Source organism: Setaria italica, chromosome VII (assembly GCF_000263155.2).
Source record: "Setaria italica strain Yugu1 chromosome VII, Setaria_italica_v2.0, whole genome shotgun sequence".
Lineage (NCBI taxonomy): Eukaryota > Viridiplantae > Streptophyta > Magnoliopsida > Poales > Poaceae > Setaria > Setaria italica.
The window spans coordinates 4,538,502-4,551,623 of NC_028456.1; the positions used below are offsets into that span (position 1 = coordinate 4,538,502).

Here is a 13,122-nt window from a genome sequence, read left to right on the forward strand (position 1 = left end):
ACCAGTCCACTCGGATGTGGTGATCATCGCAGAACTTGAGGAATTTCTTCCCGGTGAACTGCGTGCCGTTATCCGTGATGATGGAGTTGGGGACTCCAAAACGATGGATGATGCTGGTGAAGAACTGCACCGCCTGCTCGGACTTGATCTGTGCGACCGGTCGAGCCTCGATCCACTTCGAGAACTTGTTGACGACGACGAGTTGGTAGGTGAAGCCCCTGGGCGCTTTCTTGAAGGGCCCTACGAGGTCCAGACCCCAGACCACGAAGGGCCACGTGATGGGGATGGTCTGGAGTGCCTAGGCGGGTAGATGGGTTTGTCGCGCGAAGAACTTGCACCCTTCGCAGGTGCGCACTACGCGGGTGGCATCGGCTACCGCTGTCGGCCAGTAGAAGCCCTGTAGGAAGGCATCTCCATCAAGGGTTCTTGGTGCAGCGTGATGGCCGCAGGCTCCGGCGTGGATGTCCTGGAGTAACGCCTTTCCCTGCTTGATCGGGATAAAGCATTGCAGGATGCCGGTATGGCTCTGCTTGTAGAGCTCCTGGTCGATGACGATGAAGGATTTGGCACGGTGGGCAATCCTTTGCACCTCGGTCTTTTTCGTCGGGAGCGACTCGCGGATGAGGTAATCCAGGTACGGGGCTCTCCAGTCAGGTGGGGTTGGGTCCATCTGCTGGATTCGTGTCAATTTCCATGACCTCGGGGTCAGAGGGATTAGCCTCCAAGTCCAGGATAGGTGGCGTGTTGCCAACCTCTCCCGGGTCGGCTCCCGAGTCCGAGACAGATGGCGCGTTGCCAGCCTCTCCTGGCTCCTTGTAGCGGATCGAGGGCTTGTACTAGTCGCTAATAAAGACGCCGTCGGGGACTGGCTTTCGGCCGAACGCCGCCTTTGCCAGCTCGTCGGCTACCTCGTTGAAGCGTCTTGTGACGTGATTGAGTTCCAGACCATCAAACTTGTCTTCGAGCTTGCGGACTTTGTTGTAGTACGCCGCCATCTTGGGATCATGGCAGCTCCACTCCTTCATGACTTGCTCGACGACTAGCTGAGAGTCACCCTGGATGTCCAGCCGCTAGATGCCTAGCTCGATGGCGATGCGAAGCCCATTGAGGAGAGCCTCATACTCAGTGACATTGTTAGATGCGGGAAAATGGAGGCAGATCATGTACCTCATGCGTACGCCGAGGGGAGAGACGAAGACCAGACCCGCTCCGGCGCGAGCTTTCATCAGCGACCCGTCGAAGTACATCGTCCAGTACTCCTACTTCTCTGGTGCTGATGGCGTCTGGATCTCCGTCCACTCTGCGACAAAGTCAGCGAGTACCTAGGACTTGATGGATGTCCGAGGGACGTAGGTGATGCCTTGGTCCATAAGCTCAAGCGCCCACTTCATGATCCGCCCCGTGGCGTCCTGATTCTGAATCACTTTGTCGAGGGGGAATGATAACACGACCATTACTGATCACTTCGTCGAGGGGGAATGATAACACAACCATTACTGGGTGGGAGGTGAAGTAGTGGTGCAGCTTCCTCTTCATGATGAGGACTGCGTATATGAGCTTTTGGATTTGAGGGTAGCGGGCCTTGAATTCGGACAAGACCTCACTGACGAAGTACACCGGGCGCTGCACCTTGAGGGCGTGTCTCTCCTCCTCTCGCTCCACCACTAGAGCTGCACTAACCACCTGGGTGGTCGCCACGATGTAGAGCAGGAGTGGCTCTCCGTCGGTTTGTGGGACCAAAATCGGGGCCTTCATCAGGATGTGCTTGAGCCAGTCAAGTGCCTCCTAGGCCTCGGTGGTCCACACGAAGCGGTCGGTCTTCTTCAAGAGTTGGTAGAGAGGGAGTCCTCGTTCGCCGAGGCACGAGATGAAGCGGCTCAAGGCCGCAAGGCATCCCGTGACGCGCTGTACTCCCATCAGGTTTTGAATTGGCCCCATATCACTAATGGCCGATATGTTCTCCGGATTGGCTTCGATGCCGCGCACGGAGATGATGAAGCTGAGCAGCATGCCCTTCGGGACCCTGAAAACACACTTTTCAGGGTTGAGCTTGATGCGCTTGTCTCTCAGTCACTCGAAGGCCAGTTCAAGGTCGGGGATGAGCTCGTCGCCCTTCTTGGATTTGACCACGATGTCGTCTACGTAGGCCTCAACGGCCCGCCTGATGAGGTCCCCAAAACACTTGAGCATACATCGCTGGAACGTAGCCCCCACATTTTTGAGGCCGAACAGCATCGTGACGTAGCAGTAGGGCCTGAAAGGGGTGATGAAAGAGGTCGCGAGCTGGTCGGACTCTTTCATCACGATTTGGTGGTAACTGGAATACGCGTCAAGGAAGCTAAGGGTTTCACACCCTGCGGTGTATTCAACTATTTGATCTATGCGCGGCAAAGGAAACGGATCCTTTGGGCATGCTTTGTTGAGACCCGTATAGTCAACACACATTCTTCATTTCCCATTCTTTTTTCGTACAAGAACAGGATTGGCTAACCACTCCGGATGGTGCACTTCCTTGATGAACCCGGCCGCCAAAAGCTTCTGGAGCTCCTCACTGATGGCCTTGTGCCTCTCCTCGTCGAAGCGGTGCCAGCCTTGTCTCACCGGTTTGGAGCCGGCATTGATGTTGAAGGAGTGCTCGGTGACTTCCCTCAGGATGCCTGGCATGTTCGAGGGTTTGCACACAAAAACATCGCTGTTTGCGCGGAGGAAGTCGATGAGCGCGCTTTCCTATTTGGGAGATAGGGTAGCACCTATCCGCATAGTCCTGCCGTCAGAGCAGCTGGGGCTAAGAGGGACCTCCTTTACACCTTTCATGGCTTCAAAGGAGGTGGTGGACTGCTTGGAGTCCGGCGGATCCTTGGCGCCCTCCGCAAGCCGGACCGCGTGGTCCTCCGAACAAGTGATGGCTGCAGTGTACTCACAGCACTCGACGTCGCACTCATACGCCTTCTAGAAAGACATGCCGACGGTGATGACCCCGTTGGGCCCTAGCAGCTTGAGCTTGAGGTAGGTGTAGTTAGGGATGGCCATAAACTTAGCGTAACATGGCTGCCCCAAGATGGTGTGGCAGGTCCCGCGGAAGCCAACCACCTCGAAAGTGAGGGTCTCCTTCCTGAAGTTGGAAGGAGTCCCGAAGGTGACGGGCAGGTCAATCTACCCGAGGGGCATTGCCCGTTTTCCCGGCACGATGTCGTGGAAGGGCGCCTCGCTGGGACGGAGGCAGGATTGGTCGATGCCCATGGCGTCGAGGGTCTCGGCGTAGAGGATGTTGAGGCCACTGCCTCCATCCATGAGCACCTTGGTGAGGCACTTCGTGCCGACGAGGGGGTAGCGTCCTGGCTGTAGGACTCGCTCTGGGTGGTCGGACTGGTGAAAGGTTATGGCAGACCTTGACCAGTCGAGGAAGGTCGGGGTAGTGGGTTCGGCCACGGAAACCTCATGACGCTCCAGCTTTCAGCGGCGCTTGGAGTCGTAGGCTGCTGGCCCGTCGAAGATCATGAAGCAGCCGTCCACATTGGGGAAGCTATCTTCCTTCTCTCCGTCATCCTTCTTCTCTTCTTCGGGCTTCCGTCTCTAGTCACCCTTCACTGGGTTGCCCACAAAGTACCTCTTCATGAGGTTGCAGTCCTTGTAGGCGTGCTTGGCGGGGAACTCATGGTTCGGGCACAGTCCCTCGAGCAACTTGTCAAAGAAGCCGGGGGTGCCCTCGGGGGGCGGCTGTCCCCATTTCTGCTCGGCAATAGCCACAAGGGGAGCCTCGCGCCATTGCTTATTCTTCTTCTTCTGCTGGCGGTTGGAGGTGCCTTCGTCGGCGTCCTCCTCTCGCTTTGCCATGCCCTTGGAGCGATCGAAGATCGCCCCGATGGCCTCTTCGCCTAAGGCGAAGCTGGTGGCGATGTTGAGGAGCTCCTCTGTGGTCCGCGGGCCCCTGTGTCCCAGCTCGTGGACCAGGGGCTGCCAGGAAGTTCCTGCCAGGAAGGCTCCGATGACATCGGCGTCGGCGACGTTGGAGAGCTCAGTGCACTTCCTGAAGAAGCACTGGATGTAGTCCCGGAGGGACTCATCCGACCCCTGACGGCAGCTCCGGAGATCCCAGGAGTTTCCGGGGCACATGTACGTGCCCTGGAAGTTCCCTATGAAGATTTCCTTTAGATCGTTCCAGTTATGGATCCGACCCGAGGGAATGTGTTCCAGCCAGGCTCGCGCCGAGTCGGCCAAGAACAGCAGAAGGTTGCGAATGATGAAAAGGTCATCATCCGCTCCACCGACCTGACAAGCAAGCCGGTAGTCACTGAGCCAATGCCCGGGGTTTGTCTCCCCGGAGTATTTGACCACGTTGGTGGGTTGACTATAGCGCGCTGGGAATGGCACGTTCAGGATGCGCGCGAAGAAGGCCCTGGGCCCCGCTGGGTCGGGGCTTAGGCTCTGATCTTCTTCGCTATCGTAGCGACCACCACAGTGGACGTGGTAGCCGCGGTCCGCTCCATCTTCCCTGTCCACGCGGGAGCGCCTCCGCGCGTCTAGGGTGTCTCGAGCGTCACGGATGGGGCCGACGCGCCGGTGGACGGAGGGGGCTCCGCCTCCTGAAGGCGGCGGTGTCCGTCGAGCGGGCGCGGCCCGGTTCCCCCCAGGGGAAGGCTGATGGACAGACTCCCCACGCCTTTCGGAAGGCGCGGTGAGCGCTGCCCTACTGGCGTTGTGCCCGCGTCGCCGGGACACGGAGCTCTTCGCCTGCTGGACTGCGGCGCACTCAAGCAGGTTGCGCACCTCTTGGTGAGCCTGTTGCTCCTCGGGCATCGCTTGCTCGGGGAGTCATCGGAGCAAGGCCACTGCGGCGGTGATGTTCTGGTTGGTGCATGCGAAGAGTTGAGGATGATCCTCATCCTCGCAGATGCGCCGCTGGACGTTAAGCGCCCGTTGACGCGCCCCGCCTTCGTTGCGGGGGTGCTTGACCTCCTGATTGGGCGCCGCACGCACCTCTGGCAGACGTGGCCGATCTGGGACCGTGACGAGGGCCCTAGTTGTACCTGCGGTGTGTGGTGGAGGAGTGCACTGCCTCCCTGCGGCGCCGTTGTCGTTGGACCCCTCAGAGTGCATGTCAGCCATGAAGCATTCACACGAAGGGTGGTGACTCCCGTTGTCGGAGCTAGCGTCGGAGGCTGTCCCCACCACGCCCACGAACTTGTTGTTCACAGGTGGCACGATCATGGACCACGCCAGGAGACGATCGTAAGTCACCGCGGTGTTGCGCAGGCCGAGGGGCCACTCCTCCAAAGGAGGCCCCATGGTGTGCGCCCGGCTACTCACTACTATTCCAGCGGCGGAGCCGGAGGTGATGGGGTGAGCAGGCAGGACGAGGAGAGGAATCAACTTGATTCCCTCTCCCGTGGCGAGGAAGTCCAGGCTCCCGAAGCAGATGTGGGAGCCGAGAGCGAAGCTAATGTCATGGTTGGCCATCCGAAGCTGGTGGTGATCGTCGTACGTGCAAAGGTCCCCTACCTGGCGCGCCAACTGTCTGTCAAGAATTACGAGTTAAGACTACGGCAAGTGAATTTGTTTTCTATGCGTGTAAGGCTCGGATGGTTGCACAAGAGGACACGGGGTTTATACTAGTTCGGGCAGGAATGGCCCTACGTCCAGTGGGGGGAGCTGCTCGTGTTACTCTTGTAGAGTTTGCAGTAGGGGTTACAAACAGGTGAGAGAGGGAAGCTGGTCCCAATTCTCTGCGGGTGTGCACTGATGCTCATGAGGAGAGGGTGTGAGTCGGGCGTTTGGGTTGGCTTGAGAGATGTCCTTGTCTCGGGCCCCCTGGTCCTCCTTTTATAGTGCAAGGAGGACACAGGAGTTACAGTTGAGCCAAGAACCGAAGGGGAGTGAAGAAGGTGTGCAGGGAAGTAATGGCGCAGGGAGAAAGACCAGGCCTCTGGGGCCGTCGCCCTCCCTTCCGGTCTCTGTCCCCTGTCAGCATGACCACCAGAGGGGAATGATTATCTGTCTTCGGTCGGCCATTGTAGCTGGGAATGTGAGACCATCCACGTGATGATGATGATGTCCGTCGCCGCAGTTATGCAGGTCGGGGAGGGCGGCCGACCTCCCCGACCCCGTGTGCTGACCGGAAGGCGTGGCTACACGCCCCTGCCACCGGACCGAGTGTGAAACTGGGCGGCGGTCCCTTCTGTGCTAGGGGGCGTGGGCAATGAGTGCCCTACAACGAACAGGGAAGGCAGGATGGTGCAGCTGTAGCCCCGTGCGGTCGTGGCTACAGTGCACTGCCCGAATACTGTGGCGGGTCACGTCGAGGAGCGCGGGCGCCTTTCTGCGTGCCAGAGCCGCATCGCATTTATGGCGAGATCGGTGGGGGCGCACGAGATCTGCACCCTCATTCGCTGACCCACGCCCACCCTCGGGCGAGGTGAAGCTCTATCCTATGGGTCCGGATCTGTCCGACCCCCTGCGCTTGGGGTCGGGCGAGGTGGAGCCTTGCGTCGAGGGGTCGGGCAAGTCTGACCCCTTCCGCCCGGGGTCGGGCGAGGCGGAGACCTGCCGCGAGGGATCGGGTGTGTCCGACCCCTCTCGCCCGGGGGTCGGGCGAGGCAGAACTCTCTCAACTAAGATGAGGAGCAACCTCGGGGGGTCGGGCACGTCCGACCCCTTGTCCCAGGGGTCGGGCCAGGTTGGCGGAGGTTACTGTTGTTGAAGGTGGGTCCGGGCCCCTATGACCGTCGTTTAAGGAGTATAAGGAGGTCATTAATATTCCCCCCCAACACATGCGCATGATGAGCAAGGGCTCCTTTTATGGCTGTTGTTTTATATTGTGCTTATCTTAGCCGGTCGGCTCATATAGCCGATAGTACATGCCGTTAATGCTTATGTTTATTTACATCATATGAGAACATTGAAAATCTAACTCTTATCGTGTTTATTCAAAGTAACACTTGTCTATGAGCTCGAAGGCTTAGCTGCCTATTGGCTCCAGAATTTAAAGTTTCCCTTGTCAATTACAGGTCAAATTGACTAGCATGCCTTGCACCTCCGCGAGCCAATTTGGAGCTTGCACTGCAGTTAAGAAGATCTCCCATGTCCTCCATTTTGTTCAATGCAGAAGCCTAAAGTCCAGATTTTGCGTCAACACGCTCTTGGCATGCCTGGTGGGACGATCATCAATAATTAAACTGATTCAAAACAGTCGGCTCATCGGAGGAAGTCCTAATGGATGCTACAATTGTTGACATTGAAGGAAAGTTAGGACAAGGCTATTCGTTAGCTGACCTTTCAGAAGTAATTGACATAGGTCTCGGTGATAGGCCAAGGCTAATGTATATAAGCTCCAAGCTATCTCCTAAGTTTAAGAAAAAATTAATAGAGCTATTGAAAGATTAATGAGATTGTTTTGCTTGGCAGTATTATGAAATGCCGGGGTTAAGCCGGTCCATCATGGAACATCGGCTACCTATCAAACCTGGTTATCGGCTGTTCAAGCAACCAGCCAAAAGATTCAAAGTGGAGTTGTTGGAAGATATTAAGGCTGAGATCACCCATTTATATGAAGCCAAATTTATCAGACCCAGCCATTATCCGGAGTGGGTTTCGAACATTGTTCCCATCATCAAGAAGAATGGAAAGCTAAGAGCTTTTGTAGATTTCCACAATTTGAATAAAGCTACGCCAAAGGATGAGTACCCCATGCCAGTTGCAGATACGATGGTTGATGCAGCGTCAGGACATAAGATCTTGAGTTTTATGGATGGAAACGTAGGATATAATTAGATACTGATGGCAGAAGAAGATATAAATCGTTGTGTTCCTGGAAATACATACATTCTAGAGACTCTGGAAGGAGAAGCATTTGCGAAAGTTTTAAATGGAAGATACTTGAAAAAATACTATCCTAGCATTTGGGTTGATACATAATTCTGTTTGTTACTGAAACATCAAAAGCAAAGCAGATACATAGGACTTATGTAAGTGCTGACGTAAGAAAGATTTAAAGTATTTTACAAGTCTTTTTCAATGGCGTCTTTTTCAATGGCATCAATCGCACGTAGGTGAATTTTCTGTACGTCGGCTATCAGCTTAAAGTCTTCTTCATCTGATCCTGATACTTGGCTGATGCTTTGGTTTTGGCGGCGTACTTGCTTAATAGAAGCTATCAACTCCTCTTTCTTTTTTTGGATTGCACTAGGATAAGTGTCAATCTAATTCTTGGTGCTTGTGATCTCTTGATTGACTTGGTCTAATTCTTGCATCAGCTGATCGCATTTGATTTCCAGTTCCTTTAGAGTCTGTTCTGCAGCAGAGGAAGAAGCTGCAGGTTGTCAGCCTGCTGTTTCAGTACCTTGACTCTTTGGCGACCAGGTTCAAGATGGGTCATAGCTTATTGGTTAGCCTACCTATCAGCTATCCACTTTTGTGCCGCATGAACTTGGAGAAAGTTTGATTCAATGAAGGCTGCTGGGGTTAATGCTATTGCCAGTTCCTGGTTCAGATAGTTTCTGATTTGCTGGTATAAGTTTTGAATCAGCTCTACATCTTCTGGTAAAACCGAATTGTCTTGACGAAGCATTTTCAACATAGCTGATAGTTGACCCTTGATATCTGGTGAGACCTGGGTGTCCTTTTGGCTTGAACAGATTTCCTCTTCATCTACGTACTCATCGATGCTGAAGGAAAAAAGGGCTGATGTTGATGGTTTGTCAACCTACAAAATTGGTCAGAATGATTAATTATTTGTTGGAAGGATATCACTACTATAAGTGAAGAGTTCATATCTGGACCAGAACTTGTTGCTGTAGATGAATATTGGCTTGAGAACTACCTTCGTTGGCTATAGACCTTGGAGAAGGATTCTTGGATGACATCATAGCCGATGGAGTAGCCCCTGATTGGTTGATCGCCTCTTTTGCTTCTTCTTCCTATGCACAGAATACAAATTAATGCATGACGAAGCTATAAATTGTTGTTTATCCTGGTGTCAAATGTTACCTGGATCGATGATACCAATTGTTGTGGGCTTGGATCAGGTTGCTATTGCAAGTTCTCATCATCTGATAGAAGAGCCGATGCTGATGCTGATGGTATCTGGAATAGAGGAGGAATTGGTAAATAAATATTGAGAGAACGTGTGAGAAATCTGGGAAAAGATTGTATTTCCAATACCGATCCACTGTGCAATTGCCTTCTCTTCCTCTGATTTGATGGCTTGGAGGGCAACCTATGTTTGTTGAAAGAAGACGGATCTTTGAGGAGAGCAGACACTGGCAGAGCATTCACTACCAAAATTGGGGCAGGGGCCAGTGGACCATAGTTGATCAACCGACCTGTATTGCTCACAACCGAACTTTCATCATCAGCTTCTTCCTAGACAGAAGTAAAAGAGAATAAGAGAAGGTAATAGAAAGTTGGAAATAGTCAAGATCAGGAGTCTTACCTCATTGATTAAGTCATATTCCGGGTAGATCTTCTTGTAGTAGTATATAGCCGATTTGTTGGCCAGATGCTCTCGCCATTCTTTCCACCATCGGACAAAGAGCCTTGACGCGTATCCCATGAGATGCTTCCATTCTAATAGGACTGGAAAAGGGAGTGAGGAGGTTAAGTTCTTCAATCTGTCGAACTTGAGAGATTTGTCCAAGGGATCCCTTGCTCTTACTTTATCTATGAAGAATAGGCCGATTGGGACTTGGCCAAAACCCAATTGACGGGCGAAGACTGACGGATGTTAGAATTCATAAGAAGGCTTCAGAGGTCTTCCTTGACCAAATCCGATGGGGAGTATACAGGGAGAGATGCTTGTCAACAAGATAGATGTGTTGCGTTCGTCACTGCCCACTTGGTCAAAATCCAAATCAGATGGAAATTCGAAGTTGTTATACTTGCCTTCATATGCAAACCAGAGAGATGATGGCTGGAGGAAACCATTGTAAAAAATTCTGAACAGATCGACTACTGATGATGCTATTAATGAAGCCCCAGGATAAGCCGATGCTACCTCACCAAAGAATGTGCATCTACGACGGGTGACCTTATCTCCTTCGGTGTAATTGGATGGAAAGGTGCTTGTAATCAGGTTTCCTCCAAATGCTGATGCAACATAAACATTGAGCAATAACTAGAGAAACCATCATGGACTATTGATTTGGCCGATAGGAGAGCCTGCTAGAAGTTTGGCCGATATTTGATGCATCAGAAAATATACAACACCCAGCAAATACTACCCAAGAGAAATTTTGCCGGTAGTGGACAGTTTTTGGGCAAAGCATTGCATATCTGATGATGGGACTAGAGTTGATCCACAAAACACAAAATTTTCTAAGCACATGTTCAGGAAATCTGTATGTTCCTTATCATTGACAGATCCGGAGGTTTTGCTAAAAGTGGTGATGTATCTGCTACAGTTCATCATGCCCCTTGTATCTAGTTTATGCTTGTTGACACTCTTGAGATGAAATGGAGAGACAGGAGAGGTAATATAAGGCCTGTTAGCATGTAAACATCCAGCAAACTATGAGCCATCGGGCCATCCAAAAACATGAAGGCATTCAAAGCATCGGACCAAAAATATGAAGCGACAACTAGGAGGGGTTCATCCTTTTCCATATCAGACAAAGACAGTTGAATACAGTGGTTGATGCCTAACTCATCCCATTCTACTCTTTTGGCTGCCAATACCCTATGATACCATGTCCTCCAACCTTGGGATTGTCATGGCCATGAACGGAAGCCATCTTCCAGTCATCTAAATCCATGGACGATGTTCTATTGGGGATTCTTTGGGTTTCAGCGTTAATAAAATCAGTAGGACCCTCATCACCCATGGGGCCAAGAAAGAATACACCATTCAAATCGCTGAGTGGGATCACGATGTGATCTCTTAGTGCATAGAATCAAAGAGAACAGATGAAAGATTCAATAAAAAGCAGATCAGATCTAAAAGGGATCAGGACAGGGTAATAGTGTAAAGTACCTCTGGGATGAGATTGGATGTAGCCATTGAGGACGGATTTCAAAGCTTTGGTGACTGCGGCGGTTGTCGAAGATGATCATTGATCCTTTGTTTTGATTCGTGAAGGCGAGAAAGCTTGGCTGGCTTACTAGAGAAGGTGGAAAGATGGGACAGTTATATAATAAGATTTTGACCCGGTGAATCCTGAAAATCATGGGAGGGGCTATCGCAAAACCTGGAGAAAAGGATAATGATTGCGGCAATGACTCTTTTGGTTTTGGAAGGATATCAGCTCAGAACCTGTGAAGGTACCGGAATGACTTAAGGGCTAAGTTTGAGAAGATATGGCAAGGATGACTTCATGATCAAAGAGAAATCAAAGAAGATTAAGTGGAGATTTGGAAAGTTATGGAAGATCAATCTCATCCCGAAGCTACCGACGTGCCAGGCCCACATGCAAGTGAAAATAAGACTCCTGAGCATCTAAGAAGACTTGGAGATGAAGCAGGACGTGAGGGGCCAAAAGGAAGGCCCAGGCCGATCGGCCTAGACCCTCCCAAACCGATTGGCCTGGGGGTTTCCTTCGGCCCCTCGCTTTCCAATTTTTGTCATGTGCTCTCTGGACTATAAATACCCCGAAAATATACCGAGCCCCATATCCAAGACAATGTACTCGACGTGAAGCAGCAGAAAAGTAGAAAGAGCTTGAGGCACACCTCTCTGAAGAGCCAAGGGCTATGCAATTGTTAGGGGTTAGCATAGGCGAACCTCTGCTGGCGTGATCACCCTGCAAGGAAGATCATGCTATAATTGTGGAGCTAGGAGTCATCAAGATCAAGGTAGGATCCCGGTCATGATTTTGTGATGTACAATCATTCATGGTGAAGTCGTAGATGTATTCATGTTCTTAGCGTTCTGGATATCTCCTTTGATGGTTTTATGCTTTATCAGGTTTGCTTGCTTTTCAATCTATTAATCGATGATAGATTTCTTAGGATGCTCTTGTGGTCGTGGTGACCGGATTTGCATGCATGATCTACCGATGAGTATAACTTGTTATTTCGATCGTGCCTTTAATCTACCTATGCTGATAGAGAGGATCGTGATGGGATCTTTCTTGTGTAAGATAGGGGGTTTCGGAAGTCGGACCGAAGGTGTAGATTTAAAGATGCTTTTTTACTAGGATCATATCATATGTTGCTTTGTTATCCATGCTCAGAATTACAACTTATGTATAGTCTAGGTTGCTCTAGATTCATTACCTCTGCTCTATGTGTTATCTGTCTGTACATGCTTAGTAGATTAGATCTGAATCACCCATCAACACTAAGTCCATACTAACAATGCTAGTTAAAATAGATCTTGTTTTATAAGTTCCACGGATTGATAAACCTTGGGGGAGTACTCTGAGGGAAGAGCTACAACTGATCCGTGCACTTGCAGTTCACAACTTGGCGTGCTAACAGCCATCAACAACTTGCAGAGTAACCATGCTATGGGGAAATCATGACCAATAGAATTGCCTATAATTTTTCACTTCATCCCAAATATAGAATGGCCAAGTCGATCATACCAAGTGTGGTACACATTAACGGCATGAAAAATTATATCAAATGCAACATGTTGTACAGGAAGATGTATATAGAATACAATCCAAGAGAAATGTTTTTCTTGGACACATATGCCATATCCATTACTATCATCTTTTGTATTCACATGATAGTATGGATATCTTTATAATTTGGTAAGATATGAGTTGAATGAAGATATAATAAAACATCCTTAATGACTCTAGTACCATAGGGAGCATGATAGTGGACTATGATTACATCGCATGGAGCAATTGTCAAAACATTCTCTCCTCTTTTCAAAGGAATGTGAGAATATTTTATTTCCCTAGATATAGAGGTTGTGGTTCAATTGGACACAAGGCATATTTCTTCCTCAATTATAATAATTCCTATACAGTTCTATATAGGACAAGAATTTAAAAATTCCTTTTCGATTAAACAAAAACATAGTATTGAATATCCAATACGAAGGTATGGCATTCCAATACATATAGGTTTGTACAACTCAAAACTCATGAGTTCGCACTTCCCTAATCGCAACCAAGTTTGTAGACATCAAGTTATGAATAAGTTTATTCAACTCAAATAGCATGAGTTTGAACATATTAC

At 50.4% G+C, this 13,122-nt stretch overlaps 1 protein-coding gene across 1 annotated transcript; it reads right to left on the minus strand.

Moving 5' to 3' along the window:
• Positions 1 to 298: 298 nt before the first annotated feature.
• On the minus strand, positions 299 to 670 carry LOC105914729. Its single transcript, XM_012847373.1, has one exon. The coding sequence runs from the start codon at positions 668 to 670 to the stop codon at positions 299 to 301; it is 372 nt and encodes a 123-aa protein (XP_012702827.1).
• Between the last annotated feature and the right edge of the window lie 12,452 nt (positions 671 to 13,122).

What these genes read in the sequence shown, in the direction of transcription:
- LOC105914729 (XM_012847373.1), bottom strand. Translation starts at nt 670, where the DNA reads ATGGACCCAACCCCACCTGACTGGAGAGCCCCGTACCTGGATTACCTC.